This window comes from Borostomias antarcticus (assembly GCF_949987555.1).
Source record: "Borostomias antarcticus genome assembly, chromosome: 26".
Classification (NCBI taxonomy): Eukaryota; Metazoa; Chordata; class Actinopteri; order Stomiiformes; family Stomiidae; genus Borostomias; species Borostomias antarcticus.
Window position 1 is genome coordinate 6,828,356 of NC_140259.1, and position 19,602 is coordinate 6,847,957.

At 45.1% G+C, this 19,602-nt stretch overlaps 1 protein-coding gene across 1 annotated transcript; it reads right to left on the reverse strand.

The window, feature by feature from the left end:
• Window positions 1-6,446: 6,446 nt before the first annotated feature.
• fstl3 (follistatin-like 3 (secreted glycoprotein)) lies at window positions 6,447-14,838 on the reverse strand (the record flags this gene model as incomplete). The annotated part of the gene is made up of 5 exons (XM_084459097.1): window positions 6,447-6,499; window positions 7,169-7,396; window positions 9,638-9,853; window positions 13,794-13,979; window positions 14,763-14,838. The coding sequence occupies 5 exons, from the start codon at window positions 14,836-14,838 to the stop codon at window positions 6,447-6,449; spliced, it is 759 nt and encodes a 252-aa protein (XP_084315223.1).
• Between the last annotated feature and the right edge of the window lie 4,764 nt (window positions 14,839-19,602).

The following is a 19,602-nucleotide window of genomic DNA, read 5'->3' on the forward strand; positions in this document are numbered from 1 at the left end:
AGAGATGAGGTAGATACTAAGGTTCTCTCGGTCACATTGTAATACCAAGAGGGATGTGTGTGTGTGTGTGTGTGTGTGTGTGTGTGTGTGTGTGTGTGTGTGTGTGTGTGTGTGTGTGTGTGTGCGTGTGTGTGTGTGTGTGTGCATGTGCGTGGGTGTGTGTGTTTATGCAGTGTTTGTTTGTTCTGAGTATGTTTGTGTGTGAAGGGAGTTTGGTGATTTAATGATTACAACAATGTGTTCTTGGAAACCCTGGATGGAGGAATGCCATTTCCGTGGTGACTAAGAGAAGGCATGCTGGAATAATAAAGCAACTATGCAGATGGAACTTCTTGAATGCAAATTACAGAGGGACCTCACATGTTTTGTCGTGTTGATGTGTATATTTAATTAGACATATAACCAAGCGGCAGTATATAATCTAGGTATAGTACTTATCCCGTGATCTGACATTATTAGACTGTCGTTTATTTTAAAGGTTGGTAGCCGAGAGGCCAGAGCCCGGATCCAACAGTGTTCCCCTCAGTGTACAGCTTAGAGATGAGAAACAAACATGCCGTTGTTATCACATTATTACATTATTATAAAATAACATATCAATTAGGGAGTGTTCCAGAACCTGACCTGAACCAGGCCAGAACCAGACCAGAACTGAACCAGAACCAGGATGGAACCAGACCAGAACCAGACCATATCCAGACCAGAACCAGGCTGGAACCAGACCTGGACCAAAACCAGACGAGAACCAGGCCGGAACCAGACCAGATCTGGACCAAAACCAGGCCAGAACCAGATCTGGAACAGTCGTAACCACTCCAAGCTGTGGTCCTGCTTTTTCCTTACTTTTTTGTATTCAAGGTGCATTTGATTCGCTTCAGAGTTTGCCCCTTCTGGGATTTTTCCATTAATTCCGTACTGGGTGGACCGAATCAAGCTCACCCCAGGTATTTGACCCAGCAGCCACCAGACCATCTTGCTGCCGACCAATCTCTGTGCCAGTAGCGTAGCGTGTCATATTCTCTCTGGTACAAATCAACAGAAAAATGGAACATTTTTTAGAGAAGGAAATCTAAGAAGCCCACAGTTGGATGGATCTGCTTTCAGAAAAACAACAGCTTTCCAATGGCATTGTTATTCCCCGCTTTGAGCAAACATCTAATTCCACTCCCAATGTAATAAAAGGCTGGATCAGAGTATAAACATGTGTAAAGTTGAAACAGATGCTGGTGCTGGGTAGGAGTGGCCCAGGAAGAGAGATAGAGAGGAGAGAGAGGAGAGAGAGAAAGGGAAAGAGGGAGAGACAGGGGAAAACAAGGGAGGTATTTCATACGGGGTGGCGTGTCAATCTCCACCATGAGGGGTTTCTCCAGAGGGACAGCAGGGGCAGCCGGCCGCTCCTCACCCACTCAACCTTCACTCTGTCACACGACCAGGAGACGGGACCAGAGACATCTACATACTGTACCTATCTATATAATCTACATACTGTACCTATCTATATAATCTACATACTGTCCCTACCTATATAATCTACACTGTACCTATCTATATAATCTACATACTGTACCTATCTATATAATATACATACTGCACCTATCTATATAATCTACATACTGTACCTATCTATATAATCTACATACTGTACCTATATATAATCTACATACTGTACCTATCTATATAATCTACATACTGTACCTACCTATATCATCTACATACTGTACCTATATATAATCTACATACTGTACCTATCTATACAATCTACATACTATACCTATCTATATAATATACATACTGCACCTATCTATATAATCTACATACTGTACCTATCTATATAATCTACATACTGTACCTACCTATATAATCTACACACTGTACCTATCTATATAATCTACATACTGTACCTATCTATATAATCTACATACTGTACCTACCTATATAATCTACATACTGTACCTATATATAATCTACATACTGTACCTATCTATATAATCTACATACTGTACCTATCTATATCATCTACATACTGTACCTGGCTATATAATCTACATACTGTACCTATCTATATAATATACATACTGTACCTATCTATATAATCTACATACTGTACCTACCTATATAATCTACATACTGTACCTACCTATATAATCTACATACTGTACCTATCTATATAATCTACATACTGTACCTACATATATAATCTACATACTGTACCTATCTATATAATCTACATACTGTACCTACATATATAATCTACATACTGTACCTATCTATATAATCTACATACTGTACCTATCTATATCATCTACATACTGTACCTATCTATATAATCTACATACTGTACCTACATATATAATCTACATACTGTACCTACCTATATAATCTACATACTGTACCTATCTATATAATCTACATACTGTACCTACATATATAATCTACATACTGTACCTATCTATATAATATACATACTGTACCTATCTATATAATCTACATACTGTACCTACCTATATAATATACATACTGTACCTATCTATATAATCTACATGCTGTACCTATCTATATAATCTACATACTGTACCTGCCTATATAATCTACATACTGTACCTATCGATATAATCTACATACTGTACCTGCCTATATAATATACATACTGTACCTATCTATATAATCTACATACTGTACCTATCTATATAATCTACATACTGTACCTACCTATATAATCTACATACTGTACCTATCTATATAATCTACATACTGTACCTATCTATATAATATACATACTGTACTTATCTATATAATCTACATACTGTACCTACCTATATAATCTACATACTGTACTTATCTATATAATCTACATACTGTACCTATCTATATAATATACATACTGTACTTATCTATATAATCTACATACTGTACCTATCTATATCATCTACATACTGTACCTACCTATATAATCTACATACTGTACCTATCTATATAATATACATACTGTACCTACCTATATAATCTACATACTGTACCTATCTATATAATATACATACTGTACCTATCTATATAATCTACATACTATACCTACCTATATAATCTACATACTGTACCTATCTATATAATCTACATACTGTGCCTATCTATATAATCTACATACTGTACCTATCTATATAATCTACATACTGTACCTACCTATATAATCTACATACTGTACCTATCTATATAATCTACATACTGTACCTACCTATATAATCTACATACTGTACCTATCTATATAATCTACATACTGCACCTATCTATATGATCTACATACTATACCTACCTATATAATCTACATACTGTACCTACCTATATAATCTACATACTGTACCTATCTATATCATCTACATACTGTACCTATCTATATAATCTACATACTCTACCTATCTATATAATCTACATACTGTACCTATCTATATCATCTACATACTGTACCTATCTATATAATCTACATACTGTACCTACCTATATAATCTACATACTGTACCTATCTATATCATCTACATACTGTACCTATCTATATAATCTACATACTGTACCTACCTATATCATCTACATACTGTACCTATCTATATAATCTTATATAATGGACGTCAATGCTATTTGGGGTGCTTGGGGTACTCTCAAACTGAAAAAAGGCAACTTAATATATGTACTTAATATATATAATACTAATGTATGATAGAGAAGCTAGTCTGATCTGGTGGTATTGATTATTGTCAAGACAGGACATGAAAGAGACATCATGACAAATATCATAGTTTATTAAGAGATAAAATGGCGGTACAAAAATACAAAAATAAGTCGATACATTTATCATTAAAATTTCACAGTAGGCACACAGGTACTCAAAAGTTTTATTTACAAGAAACTACTTCATTAAATGGTTCATACACTTTATGTTTAGTAAAATGACACAAAAGAATCTAGGAAACCAAACCATTAGAATGATCATGAAACCCTTTCAGGGTCATTCAGTTTGTCTGTCAGTCTGCCAGTCTGTCTGTCTGCCTGCCAGTCTGTCTGTCTGTCTGCCAGTCTGTCTGTCTGTCTGTCTGTCTGCCAGTCTGTCTGTCTGCCAGTCTGTCTGTCTGTCTGCCAGTCTGTCTGTCTGTCTGTCTGTCTGCCAGTCTGTCTGCTGTCTGTGTCCTCAGGTTGAGCCGATCCATCCAGCCACTTTGTCAGGAGGGTTTGGTGAGTTCACTCACGCTAAATCAAGCCCAGATTCCCAGACAGATTAGATTGTGGCTCCAATAAGATAAGTCTAAACGCATTTCTATATTAAGTCTCTTGCTATGAAGATGATGATTAATTTAGGGAATCAATGAACTCGTCTGACTCACGAACGGCCCTGGTAGGAAAACCCCGCGCTCCTGCGTCTGCTGCAACACTGGACATTTTGTTAGGGTTGAATCAGCCACTTTATAAAAATCCTGCCGACAGAACCACACTGTTCGTGTCACAGAACAGCAGGGGGCTCACAAGGTTGATTTGGCTCCAGCATAAACGTGTGTGTGTGTGTGTATGTGTGTGTGAGTTTGTGCGAGCCTGTTTGTGTGTGTTTCTGTGTGTGTGTGTGTGTGTATGTGTGTGTGTGCGTTTGTGCCTGCCTGTTTGTGTGTGTTTCTGTGTGTGTGTGTGTGTGTGTATGTGTGTGTGTGTGTGTGTGTATGTATGTGTGTGTGCGTTTGTGCCTGCCTGTTTGTGTGTGTTTCTGTGTGTGTGTGTGTGTGTTTCTGTGTGTGTGTGTGTGTGTGTGTATGTATGTGTGTGTGCGTTTGTGCCTGCCTGTTTCTGTGTGTTTCTGTGTGTGTGTGTGTGTGTGTGTGTGTATGTGTGTGTGTGCGTTTGCGCCTGCCTGTTTCTGTGTGTTTCTGTGTGTGTGTGTGTGTGTGTGTATGTATGTGTGTGTGTGTGTGTGTGTGTGTGTGTGTGTGTGTGTGCGTTTGTGCCTGCCTGTGTGTGTGTGTTTCTGTGTGTGTGTGTGTGTGTGTGTGTGTGTGTGTGTGTAACAGAGCAGGCAGGAGACATACTGTACAGTATTGTTTTGACTGGAGCTCTCCTTCGCCCCCTCTAAACACAGTTACCGAGTTATAGAAAGCAGTGGCCTGTTCTGCGCGCGGTCTATTGGAACCACATTGCCAGACTCACATTATGGTATCCAGTAACCAAACAAAGCAGTGCTCCTAACCATGACGCTTAAGCCGGGGATAAAGTAGTCCGTTTGTGTGTGTGTGTGTGTGTGTGTGGGGGGGGGGGGGGGGTGGTAAAAAAAAACATTAAACAATCCTAAACAACAATACAAGAATGCCAGTGACCGTTATTAGCATGATACATAAACGATAATAACAGTAAACACAATAAATACTGTTTGGTAACAGCTGATCAATGGATATAAAGGGGTTTGTATGAGGATAAAAACATAAATAAAACATATCTGATACCTTCTCCAATAAATAGTACTGGTATTTTATTTACAATATACACAGAAGTCCCGCCTACCGGAGCCCACTGTATGGTGAGTATCTGTATTTCAGAACATACCATGTTCTCATCTGTAGTACCACAGTCAAACCACGATCTCTAGGCCGCTTCACACACAACAGCTACGGCGAGACGCTAGATTTAGAACGTCTCATTGCGAGTCTTCCCCGTAAGATTCAATGTGTCCAATCTTGAGAAGATTTTGCAAAATTCTCAGTCACAAAACAATCAAATTTCATTCTGAAACGGCTCAGCTGTTGTGTGTGAACCCGGCTTTAACCCACACTCCGCATACACCAACAAATACATATCTTTGGTTTTCTTTGGGAAGATGGCAACGTCTTACAGATTACATTCAGGGGCGTGAATTTGCTGGAGCAACATCTGGACCAAAGTCAGAGCAAAGTTTACCGTAATACTCAGAATACTAGGCCTTGGAAGGCGCAGGATCACCAAATACTGTATACGATTTCATGACTCTCCTGGAGAGGTGATAATCGCATGAAGTTATGTAAACAAACAAACAAAAAATAAGTCATGGTATGGTTGACAGCAAATTCAGGCCCCTAATGTATAGTAGTTCCATGTCTTTGGGCAGGGGAGGGGGGGTAAAGGACTGTACCATATCTTTGGGCAGGGGAGGGAGGGGGTAAAGGACTGTACCATATCTTTGGGCAGGGGAGAGAGGGGGTAAAGGACTGTACCATATCTTTGGGCAGGGGAGGGAGGGGGTAAAGGACTGTACCATATCTTTGAGCAGGGGAGGGAGGGGTAAGTGACTGCATAAAAAAGAGGTCTTCAGCCAGAGTTTGAGGAGAAGAGGAGGAGAAGGAGTCGAGTGAAGGAAGGCGGAATAAGGACGCTTGTTCACCGACCCTTCTGAGGTGAAGGTCCTTTCCTCTCCAGCCTCTCCAGACAGACTGGAAACAGCTGCTTCTCTAGAGGGCGTTCTCCTCACTGCCTTCCGAAGCGTGGGACTTCCTAGGAGGGTCTGAGAGAGAGAAAGAGAGAGAGAGAGAAAGAGAGAGACAATGAGGATGACCGAAAGAGAGAGAGACGGTGGTAGAGCAATTATCAGACTTTCTCAAAAGTGCTAGTTTTGTCAACGTTTTGATCTGAACCATTGTATATGATCATAAGTAACCTTAAAACAGGGCTAAACATGATTTTCCCTTTACTACTCCTTTAACAGAGGATATAAAGAGAAGGAGGGAGAGAGGATATAGATAGAGAACGAGAGAGGGCGTAGAAAAAAAGAGAGAGGACATAGAAAGACAGAGGACAGACATTCAGAGAGAGGACACAGAGAAAGAGAGAGAGAGAGAGGACAGAGAACGAGAGAGGGCGTAGAAAAAAAGAGAGAGGACATAGAAAGACAGAGGACAGACATTCAGAGAGAGGACACAGAGAAAGAGAGAGAGAGAGAGAGGACAGAGAAAGAGAGAGAGAGAGAGGACAGAGAAAGAGAGAGAGAGAGAGGACGGAGAAAGAGAGAGGACAGACATTCAGAGAGAGGACATAGAGAAAGAGAGAGAGAGAGAGAGAGAGAGGACAGAGAAAGAGAGAGAGAGAGAAGACGTAGAAAGAGAGAGAGAGAGAGAGGACAGAGAAAGAGAGAGAGGTCGCAGAAAGAGAAAGGTGGAGAGGTCGCGGGTCTCACTGTTGCAGTGTCCCAGGTGTCGGGCTCCTATGGAGTGTCCCAGGAAGCAGGTGGCCCTGCGGAGGTGACAGGCGCTGGGGTAGGTCACGTTGTCGTTGCCGCAGATCGCCTGCTCCGTTGCCATGGGGATGGGGCAGGGGCTCGTGCGGCACACGACGCAGTGGGCGCTGTTGGTCTGGTCGGTCACACAGGTGTGCGTGCCTGGACACACTACGTTGAGGCACGACTCTGCCGAAGCACGTACACACACACACACACACACACACCGGGGATATTAGTATTGTGTGTCTAGCAGTGTGCTCTGTGTGTGTGTGTGTGTGTGTGTGTGTGTGCACCGCAAAGAACCTTTACCACAACGCATTTTGGACAGATGAGCTCTGTCAGTAGAGAGGTGAAGGATGGAGAATAGGAATGATTATAGCCAACAGTTGGTTTTAGAGCCCTTGAGCGATGAGTCTGTATACCAGGCCATATTTTTAGGCACAGGTTGCGACAAGATTATGCCTAAAACGGGCACTTACATGTGACTGTCTACCCTTAGTCACTTATTTAGAAAGGAGATGCACTTCTGGCGAGTGGTAGTACACTTGACTATCTTCGTTAAATGCAATTATTGTAATTCACTTTGGATTAAAGTGTCTGCTAAATGACTGTAATCTAATGTAATGTAAAAATACAACTTTTTCTGGGTTAAGAACACTTAACAAATACCCCTATTTACTGTATGAATCGAATTAAATGTTCAACGTGAATGTTCAATGGAACATGTAATGAGACGGAGGGTGATGGTATGTGACGCAGGGTGATATTCTGAGATTGAAGTGAGCAGATGGGAGAATATGGGTTCATTTACAGAGTGCAATCCCCTCCCCAATCCAAGATCTTCACCCAAAAACATTGACGACGGGAACACAAGCCTATTAACCCTTTTAACCCTGAAAATAAAGTGACAACATTTCGAATATTAATTGGATTTTCCCTATAATACTAGAAAGTTTCTTTTATGCAGTTTCTCAGCTTTCAGCAAGTGTTGGAGTGAGGAATTTTTGAGATTTGTTAGATATTTCTTTTTATATTATTAAATATTTGTTGGATTTTTTTTAAATGTTGCCGGTGACGTGGTCGTATTAAAACGGTTAATGCATGCGTAATTACCGTAAAAGGCTATTGTAATCAATTTACCTTTCAACGAAACATCCTTGCCTTACAAAAGCCTTATATCCAAAGCATAGCCTATATCAGTCTGCAGTTCTCCGTGCAGACCTCCAAGCGAAAGAAAACAATAGCCTACAACTTTTTCTATCTGTTTAAAAACGTATCTTGTCACGCTATGCTGCGCTGGTGCCTCAGATGGATGGCAGCCAGCCCAAGGCCTATTGTGCTACAAATAGTTTACGTGATGTCGGTTGGATGCAAAATACATCTGGAGGGGAATACAAAGAAGTGAAATGAAGAGTTGGCTTTGTAAAACAACCAATTTGATCTTTATTGATTTGATTGAATTGCCATGGTGCCTACTGTCTCTATATGCCGATTCAATTCAATCCCATGATCTGCTGCTCATCAAGCTCTAATCTGTGTTCATCACTGTCACTGTAATGGCCTGTGACAGTGGGAATTGTAGTTCAGGGCTTGTCACTGAATTTGTCGCAGTTAAGAGGGAACAGTTTGTTTGTGTGTGTGTGAGAAAGAGAGAGAGAGAGAGAAGAGAGAGAGAGAAGAGAGTGTGTGTGTGTATGTGAAAGAGAGAGAGAGAGAGTGTGTGTGTGTGTGTGCATGTGAGTGCATGTGAGAGAGAGAGTGCATGTGTGTGAGAGAGAGACTAAAGTGTGTGTGTGTGTGTATGAGAGTGTGTGTGTGTGTGTGTGAGAGAGAGAAAGAGACTAGAGAGTGTGAGTGTGTGTGCGCGTGTGAGAGAGAGAGAGAAAGAGACTAGAGTGTGAGTGTGTGTGCGCGCATGTGAGAGAGACTAGAGTGTGAGTGTGTGTGCGTGTGTGAGAGAGAGCGACTAGAGAGTGTGTGTGTGTGTGTGTGTGAGAGAGAGAGAGAGAGACTAGAGAGTGTGTATGTGTGTGTGTGTGTGAGAGAGAGAGAGACTAGAGAGTGTGTGTGTGTGTGTGTGTGTGTGAGAGAGAGAGAGACTAGAGAGTGTGTGTGTGTGTGTGTGTGTGTGTGTGTGTGTGTGAGAGAGAGCGACTAGAGAGTGTGAGTGTGTGTGTGTGAGAGAGAGAGTGACTAGAGAGTGTGTGTGTGTGTGTGTGTGTGTGTGTGTGTGTGTGTGTGTGTGTGAGAGAGAGAGAGCGACTAGAGAGTGTGTGTGCGTGTGTGTGAGAGAGAGAGACTAGAGAGTGTGTGTGCGTGTGTGTGTGAGAGAGAGAGCAACTAGAGAGTGTGTGTGTGTGTGTGTGTGTGTGTGTGTGTGTGTGTGTGTGTGTGTGTGTGTGTGTGTGCGCGTGCGTGTGCGCTCACTCTTGCACTCCCCCTGGTACATGACCTCCAGGTCGGGGTGGCCCATGCAGCGCGCCGTCAGCAGGGCGCACTCGTCCCGGTAGGAGTTCCCGTCGCTGCCACACACCGCGTGCTTCCGGCTGACCTGGGAGCAGTCCGGGGAACACACGCACTGAGGCCGGCCCATCTTCGTCTTACACACCTTCCCCGGCCCGCAGTTCACGCCCTCGCACGTTTCTGCAACACACACACACAGTCCCGCGGCGTGAGTATCACTGTTAAAATCGATGTCACTGATTGGCCGCCTGTAAGCTCCAGACGACCTGGAGATATTCTCTATGAAACTAGAGGAGGGGAGCTGTTTGTCGGTTCTCGTTCCGTAGCTGAGAGGGGCCGGTTCTCCTGGCAGGTGTTGACGGGGAACCCGGGGAGTGTTGACGGGGCTGAGGGAGAACGTCTGGCCTGGAGGAATGTGGGGCGGGGCTGTTTTTAGAGCAGCAGGATCGTACCGTACCCACGCCTGCTGCTGGCTACGCTCTCCTGCAGCCCTGCAGACGGGGGGTGGAGGGAGGGGTGGAGGAGGTGGAAGGAGAGGGGGAGGAGGTGGAGGAGGTGGATGGAGAGGTGGAGGAGGTGGATGGAGAGGTGGAGGAGGTGGATGGAGAGGTGGAGGAGAGGTGGAGGAGGTGGATGGAGAGGGGGAGGAGGTGGATGGAGAGGGGGAGGAGGTGGAGGAGGTGGATGGAGAGGTGGAGGAGGTGGATGGAGAGGTGGAGGTGGATGGAGAGGTGGAGGAGGTGGATGGAGAGGGGGAGGAGGTGGATGGAGAGGGGGAGGAGGTGGATGGAGAGGGGGAGGAGGTGGAGGAGGTGGATGGAGAGGTGGAGGAGGTGGATGGAGAGGTGGAGGTGAATGGAGAGGTGGAGGAGGTGGATGGAGAGGGGGAGGAGGTGGATGGAGAGGGGGAGGAGGTGGATGGAGAGGGGGAGGAGGTGGAGGAGGTGGATGGAGAGGTGGAGGAGGTGGATGGAGAGGGGGATGAGGTGGATGGAGAGGGGGAGGAGGTGGAGGAGGTGGATGGAGAGGTGGAGGAGGTGGATGGAGAGGTGGAGGTGGATGGAGAGGTGGAGGAGGTGGATGGAGAGGGGGAGGAGGTGGATGGAGAGGGGGAGGAGGTGGATGGAGAGGGGGAGGAGGTGGATGGAGAGGTGGAGGAGGTGGGCAGGCAGATTGATGTACGAAGGCCCGTCAATGGGGGTTTACAGGATGAGAGTAGTGTATAATGAGGAAACCCAGGCCCTGCCCACATCCTGGTCCACAGGAAGCTGTCGGGTGCTGCAGCGATACCGGGGAGGGGGGGGGGGGGCGTTTTCATTAAACCCGCTGGAACACCCCCCACATCTCATTGCAACCCTCCATCACATCTCTAACAACAGCAAGAACAACAAAAACAACAGCAACACGTCTCACCGCAGCCCTCCGACAATAACAACAACAACAACACACATCTCACTGCAGCCCTACAACAATGACAACAAAAACAACAACATCAGATATCACTGCCGTATTAAACAAAAATAAACAACAACAACAACAACGACCACAACAACAACAACAGCAGCAGATCTCCTCACCGCCCTGGAAAAGCTGCTTTCCTGGACCCGTTATATCCTGATTGGCTGCTGCCCAACGCTGCGCCAGACTGGGCTTTGCTGCCTCTTTCATCCTGTTATTCATATCCTTCTCACACGAGTATCAGATTCTCCCCCTCCCTCGCAGACCCCGCTCTGTCAGACTGTGTTTGGGTCAGGTCTGCTGACGGGCGGCCAGCTAGCGTGCGATTCATTCAGCTACCTGTTGGCAGCGCCACGCCGAGAGCCGTGGCGGGTTATTCGACGTTCTGGAATGCTTTGAAGCGTTCTAGAACCTAGGTAGGGCCCACATGGGGGGATGGACAGAGTGTGAGGTCCAGTCAGTCAAACAGCCCGGCCTGCCAGACATTCCAGAACTCTGTTGACTCTACTGTAACGTACTCAGCCCCCGTTTGGATTCTACAGAAACCGATCCCTCCTTTCTCCTCTCTACCGAGGTCATCTCTGACCTGGGGTGATTGGACAGGTGAAAACGTGCGCCCCTCTAGGCAGCTGTTACCAATCCGGGTCGTGTCAGATCTGCGATTTCTCCGAGGGAGGGAGGAAGGAAGGATTACAGAGGGTTTTCGAATGCGGCCACTAAAACGGAGAACGCGATCACGCAGCCGCGCTCCCGGCGGAACCCGGAGAACCAAACATCCCACATGATGAGGAGCAGACGTCTGTCGGAGCATGTGGCACCAGGCGCTCCTCTGGAAGATGGGAGGCATTCCTCCTCCTGCACTGCTCTGGGGGAGGAGGCCAACGGGCTGGCTTCTCAGCCCCAAGACGGGGCGGGGGGGGGGGGGGGGACATGCAAAGTGAATTATGGGATGGATAAAGGGAGGAAGGAGGAGGAAGACGGGTTGTTGGGTTAGGAGGAGGAGGAAGAAGAGGGGTTGTTGGGTTTTTCAGCCTGTTAGACTGGTGGAGATAAAAGGGTCACTAGCAGAGATGGGCCCTCCACTCAAACGTCGCAGTGGTCATGAGACTAAAACTGACACAAAGCAATTCTTGTTTCCGTTGTTAATTTCAAAGATAATTCGCAAAACTTTCCACTGGCATCCAAATGCTCCTTGTTGGCATTTGATGATATGATAACGATGGAGACATTAAGGGGTTAAATGTGTCGGTCAATCTTGAGGCAATAAAACTACTCCACACAGATGCAAACATGATCCACCAATTACAAGCCCTCTTTCTCCTGCCCATGTGACCTCACCAGGAACACCCTGGAGCCCAGACTTACTGGACAGACACACAAACAAGGAGCTAGATGTACCTAGTACCAAATCATACAGGGTTCTGTGCCTGGTCCTGTGGGAGAGGCACAGAACCCCCTTTGGTTGGGGTTAGACCCTTAGGGTTCTGGGTGGAACCATTTCACCAATAAATGTTGTAGGAACTTTGGTTTCTTAAAGTGTTTTTCAATGGGCTCTGTGACTGAAGGATCTCACAAAGACCCTTTATTTCTAAAAGAGGATAATACCCAGCCTAGTAGTAGATGAAGACAGTAAGGTTCTACTGGTGCCACACTGGCCTCAGAGCTCACCACTCTGACCGCTGATCGCACATACTAACTGTATTTTTAATCAAACGAAAACAAAATATATCCTGGAGTGAACCTGAATACCTCGCCGAGATGCCAACAGTGGAAACACACACACACACACACACTCACACGCCAACAGTGGAAGGAAGCATCTCAGAGAGCAGTTGGAGGGAGATAGATGGAACGTCTGGCCTAGCTCCATGGGTCTCAGTGAGGAGTGCTGGTCTGAGAGACTGCAGGTTGTACAGGACTTACGAGACGCTGTATAAACGCCTGGGTTAGACATGGCAGGGGGATCAACGTTGTCTCAACATGGAGATAGGACAGTGTGTTTACCTTTACAAGGGGTTGTGGGAGTTACAGTATAGTGTTTTTACCTTTAGAAGCGGTTGTGGTAGTTGGACTGTAGTGTATTTTACAAGGGGTTCTGGGAGTTGTAGTGTGTTTATCTTTACAAGGGGTTGTGGTAGTTGTAGAGTGTTTATCTTTACAAGGGGTTGTGGTAGTTGTAGTGTGTTTATCTTTACAAGGGGTTGTGGTAGTTGTAGTGTTTTTACCTTTACAAGAGGTTGTGGTAGTTGTGTATTTTACAAGGGGTTGTGGTAGTTGTAATGTGTTTATATTTACAAGGGGTTGTGGCAGTTGTGTTTTACCTTTTCAAGGGGTTGTGGGAGTTGTAGTGTGTTTACCTTTACAAGGGGCTGTGGTAGTTGTGTATTTTACAAGGGGTTGTGGTAGTTGTAGTGTGTTTACCTTTACAAGGGGTTGTGGGAGTTGTAGTGTGTTTACCTTTACAAGGGGTTGTGGTAGTTGTAGTGTTCACCTTTACAGGGGGTTGTGGTAGTTGTAGTGTTCACCTTTACAGGGGGTTGTGGGAGTTGTAGTGTGTTTACATTAAGAGGCTGTGGTAGTTGTAGTGTTCACCTTTACAAGGGGTTGTGGTAGTTGTAGTGTTCACCATTACAGGGGGTTGTGGGAGTTGTGGTGTGTTTACCTTTGCAGGGCTTGCAGGACACGATTCCCAGGAAACCCAGCAGGCTGACCTCGTTCATGGGCAGGCTGGTGTTGGACCAGGCGGTGTCCAGACGCCCCCCAGAGCAGCACTCCTCCCGGCTCACTCCACGCATCAGCACCATCTCACAGCGCTGGGCCGGGCTCTGCTGCAGCCAGCACATCCCCGCTGCACACACGCACGAAACAAGCACGCACAGATCATATATGTATCTCCACTGTACGTATGGACAAAACAAACACATACTGATATGGATGGATACAACACACACATTCACAGAGCTGCACAGAACACACAACTATAGAGCCTGCAAACAGTCCAATATCACTATTTTCCAGTACAATGAATTGATGAAACAATGAATATACAGTAGGCCTACTGTATCACAATATTGTTATGGCTCAATTGGCCGCTCCTCTGACCCACTACACTCTGACTGTACCAGTCCCACCTCCAGTACGTTCACCCATGGATACTACAGTGATATCTCTATAACATAAGAAATGTCCATCATACATCCACATCTGTTAGCACTTCAGGAGTACGCATGCCCGTCTGTATTCCTTGACTGGTAAAACACATAGGGGCCTAATACATTGGAGAATTACTTTGTAGATTATGCCAGATATATTTTAACACAGAACTAAATCCAAGTTCAAGTTTAGCCTAAGTGTATTTATCATACAAGAACTATAGAGGTAAGTTGCTATGATATTTGCGTTAGACAGTCAGAAAGACACGCATCTGCATTACGGGAATCACTTGGTAAGTTTTCAACCCCGTCTCCAAACGTTTTTAAACTTTTATCTCCAGTTCTACTTATTGATTTTACTTACTAAAACGCAATTGTCTTGGTAGGCTATACTGAGGCAGGTAACACAATCATGGAACATCAATATATATTTAAATATTATTCTTTACGACCATGTTTAAATAGTATTCTTTACTCACCTTTGGCAGGATTTCTTCCCAAAAGTTGACACAGAGTCACAAGTAGTACACCCTTGAAGGCGACCAGAAAGCCCATGTTGATATCTCACAAAAAGGTTATTGTCAAACTTTAATTTAAACGTTTTTCAAATAGATGCGAAAAGCAGGCGCCGTGGAAGGTCTCGATAGTAGTTCTCTGTTGCGTGAATGAATGTGTTGTAGTCTGAGTGATGTGGTCCCGTCTGTATAAATATTTAGCCCAGAGTGAATTATGCTGCTGGGATGGGCGAAGCGCTCAGCCAGTAACAGCGCAGGGACTGACGGGGTTCTGCGTCTGACTCAATTCCCACAGCAGGGAAATAATCCTTCCCCTAGGAGAACACAGAACTCCAGAACACAGAACTCCAGAACACAGAACTCCAGAACAGCGCAATGTGGGTGGGTGGGTGCGCGCGCTGGGTTCTGGAGTTCTGGGTTCTGCAAGGGGAAGGATCATTTCCCGGCAGTGGGAATTGAGTCACCCTGGAATATTGCTTCCCTCTGGAATATGTAGAGAGTGGGTCGTATGCCCACCTCCCTTGTTCTCTGTAAAGCGCATTGTGTTGCCACTGGGTATGAAATGCGCTATACAAATAAAGCTTTGATTGATTGATTGATTGATTGATTGATTGATTGACCTTCTCCAATGCGCCTTGGCGACATGGCCGAGTCGGTTTGTAGACGCGCTGACATGTTGCCCTTAATTTGACTTCTTGATGAATTTATCATCAATTAGCCTATTTATTCCACAAAACGACCTTGATTTGATTTGGTAGGCTAATAATCTCTGCAGCTGTAAACTATCTTACCTCATAGGGGATGCGTAGGCTATAGACATGACTTACCTACATGTAGGCCTAATCCTGAATGTACATTACATTACATTACAGTCATTTAGCAGACGCTTTTATCCAAAGCGACTAACAATAATTGCATTTAAAACAATAATTCACATTCAGAGGGTCTTTCGCTCCCAGTGAATCTAACAGTAGCCTACAGGCTACATACATTGCTGACATCTAGGGCTTGGATCTGGACATCATGGCTCCAAATGGTGGTGGTATATCACTGGCGCCTTTCTGGTGGCTCTTATTAAGTTCTGGTTCAACTCTCGCAGCCTAATTTTTTGAGTTGAAACAGACTGTGAGAGCAGCACTCGTCTTGATGATCTCACGAATGTTTTCCCACAGCCATGCAGGACTCAGTGGTGTGTCTGGGGTATCACTCCACATGTGGGGCCTAGGCTTCCCGCCCAATCAGGGAACACAGCTTCAGGCATCTTGAATCTTCCTCTCCCATCCCAACTTTCTTTCTCTGCGGTAGGCCATCCTTGCAAGACAAAGTTATATAGCCCAAGTTCATCTCCCAACTGTCTCTCTTTCATCTCTTTGATGGCGGGGAGAAATTGAGGTAGCATCTGCTGTTTCTGCACAGTCTCTGAGGTAGTTTTGGTGAATGATGGTGTAGCCTTCTGCTGCTGAATTGACCGGATCCCCAGGGCCCAGAGGAATGCTGGCTGGCTGGCTGGCCCAGAAAAGGGCTCTGTGGCTGGGTGGGCTAACATGCCCCCCCCCTACCCTCAGCCCTGGGTCACTGATGCTAAAACTAATATCAGCCCTGATTCACTGAGGCTAAAGCTAGCCTACCTTCAGCCCAGGGTCACTGTGTGAGGCTACCTTCAGACCTCGGTCACTGTCTGAGGATTCCTTCAGACCTTGGTCACTGTCTGAGGATTCCTTCAGCCTTGGGTCACTGTCTGAGTCTACCTTCAGACCTGGGTCACTGTCTGAGGCTACCTTCAGCCCAGGGTCACTGTCTGAGGCTACCTCAGCACCTTCAGCCCTGGGTCACGGAGCCTACTAGCAGACCTAGGTCACTGAGACTACAGCTTACCAGAGCAGCCCTGGGTCACTGAGGTTAGTTAGCCTACAGCTACAGCAGCCGTGGGTCACTGAGGTTAGTTAGCCTACAGCTACAGCAATCCTGGGTCACTGAGGCTTCAGTTATCACCTGGGTCACTGAGACTACATCAGTCTACACTGAGGTTAGCCTACCTACACCAACTACAGCAGCAGATTGCTAAGACTTTAAGCTGCAATCTTTATAACCTTTATAATATAATCTTTATAATATAATTTATATTCGCGTCATACAAAATGTGTTCACCACACTTGGGCTACATGTTAATAGGCTAACCTCTAACCTTGGGAAATTAATCCCATCCAATACATCGGGGATAAGTCTGTCTGGTCTTGTGTAAGCCATTTATCTGCTTGGTCCAAAAGCAAACCTATTATCATCAGCCAGTGCTGCCCTCCACTGGTGAGTAGGGTCCAACCAACCTTACACACAGCACATAGATTAGAAATCCCTGGCAGTGTGGTATGGACCATGGAATCTTACTCCTGCTAGGCTTAATACACCTTAGGATGAGTGAATATGTATGCCAGCTCGTGATATCTGTTAATGTGAGTGACCTATGTGAACAGTGTTTGCTGTGAGGTAGGCCTAACAAGTTTCCATAAACGCAGAGGTGGTTTAGGGTTAAGGTTAGGTTTAAGGTAAGGGTTATACTCAGGATTAAAGGAGTAGTAAAGGGAAAATGCATGTTTGGCCCTGTTTTAAGGTTACTTATGATCATATACAATGGTTCAGATCAAAACGTTGACAAAACTAGCACTTTTGAGAAAGTCTGATAATTGCTCTACCACCGTTTAGGTCATACAATGGATGGCACCTTGAAAAATCATTCAAAAATATTAAACTCTCGATTTCAAAGACAAGAAGCTCACCGAGGGAGTAATTGGTGTCCGTTGGTGTTCTGGCATCAAATTCGCCACAAAGTATGAATCCTGTAGGGTTTTATTGATCATTTTATGAAATCCATTCACTTGTATTGAAGCGACCGTTGTAGATCAATCCGCAGAGGGGATTCAGGAAGCGGAACTACTTACGGTAGCTATTGTTATTGTTTATGTTGCTAGGCTACCTAGTTTGCGGAAGTACATACGTATGTGCTGCGACTAAATAGTTCTATACTAAATATTTAAAAAAGCCTTTCCAGATGAATTAGAATCTTACTTTATGGTGAATTATATGTCAGAACGCCATATAACACCTTGTGAGTTTCTTGTCTTTGAAATTGAAAGTTTAACATGTTTTTTTGAATTATTTTTCACGGTGCCCACCCACATCCATTGTATGACCAATGGTAGAGCAATTATCAAACTTTCTTAAAAGTGCTAGTTTTGTCAACGTTTTGATCTGAACCATGATCAGTTCAATTTATGTTGAACCATGATCAGTTCAACAACTTATGATCATAAGTAAACTTAAAAGAGCGCTAAACATGCATTTTCCCTTTACTACTCCTTTAAGGTTAGGTTAAGGTTTAAGGCAGCGTGAAGTTTAGGCTGGGTTTATGGTTTGACGGTTTTGGGAACTAGCCACCCGTGCACGTTGCCTAGCCTAGAGTTAGTTCCAATCATGGATGTATTAATAGAACTGTTCCAATCCATGGTTCCAATGGACTCCAATAGTGTCAAACTACACCCATCCGGTCTGTGCGGGACTACAATACCCAGCTGTCAAATCCCATCTCACATATCCACGTGGTGCTGTGCTGTATGTAAACAAGATGGTGGCCTTCCTGACAGCCAGCAGCACCGGCGATGACACCGGCGGGACACCATAGCTAGACTAAAGGTAATGTCTTGTTAGTTAGCCAAATATATATCCAGGTAATAGCATAACTCGAGAAAGCGGTTTGTAAACTTGGAGGTTACTCTACCAGCTAGCTGATCATAGCCAGCTCTGGCTCATTCAATGTGGATTGTTGCAGCATAGAATGAGCTAATTTAGTTAGCTTATGACATGCAATTGCAAATACTACTTGTCCTGTCCAATAAATATCTTGAAATATCGTTAGCTAGCTAGCTTAGCGAATATAGGAGCCCTGTATTAGTATGGATGCACAAGCTGGCTAGACAGCTAGCACTAGCTATCTAGCCTATACATCACTCCTAACTATCTAAGGTTAGCTTGGGTGTATTGTAATGGTGATATTATAGTTGGAAGGTGTATAATTCTTATGATAATGCCCATTATGCATGTTTGTTTACCCTCACAGCAACGCCTATAGGCTGAGTGACAGACAGCCTGATGGTGACAGGCACTGGGCAGATGTGCTGCCTCAGCAATAATCCACCTGACCCCGGCAATATGGAGGATTACACACAGACGAGCTAGAGATCAAAGAGGACAGACAGCTGTGCCTAAAACCATACAGTACCTGCCGTACCCTTGAAATCACACCTGTACTGGAAACAAATATTTATCATGGAGTAGCCTATACTACACCTATGCAGTCGTGGGCATTCTGTAAATATGGTAGTATCAACCCAGAACCAGAAAAGAACGGGCAGGTCATTCTCCCAGCAGCCCTGGGGCGTCCGGGTGCTGCAGGACCATGGATGAGGTGCAGAGAGCAGGCTCGTCAACACCCGAGGTCACCTGACCACCACCCGAAGTCCAGCCTTCACCCGCTAGCTGAACCACTTCCCACTGACCCCTCGGCACTCAGGGCTGGGAACCTGCAGCATCGCCTGGCTAGCTCCCCGCACTGGGCGTCCAGCTCTGGTGCTGCCACCCTGCCAGCTAGCACAGTGTGGCTGAAAGACACTACAACGACAACATTGCTATCACAGACCTGTGGTCTAGTCTGACGAGGACATTCTGACGACAAGTCTCGCCTAGACCGTCCGAAAGCTTTCGAGTCGAGTGAGACCGCTGCGTCGGCCGTCTTCATACGTCTTGAGGAGGC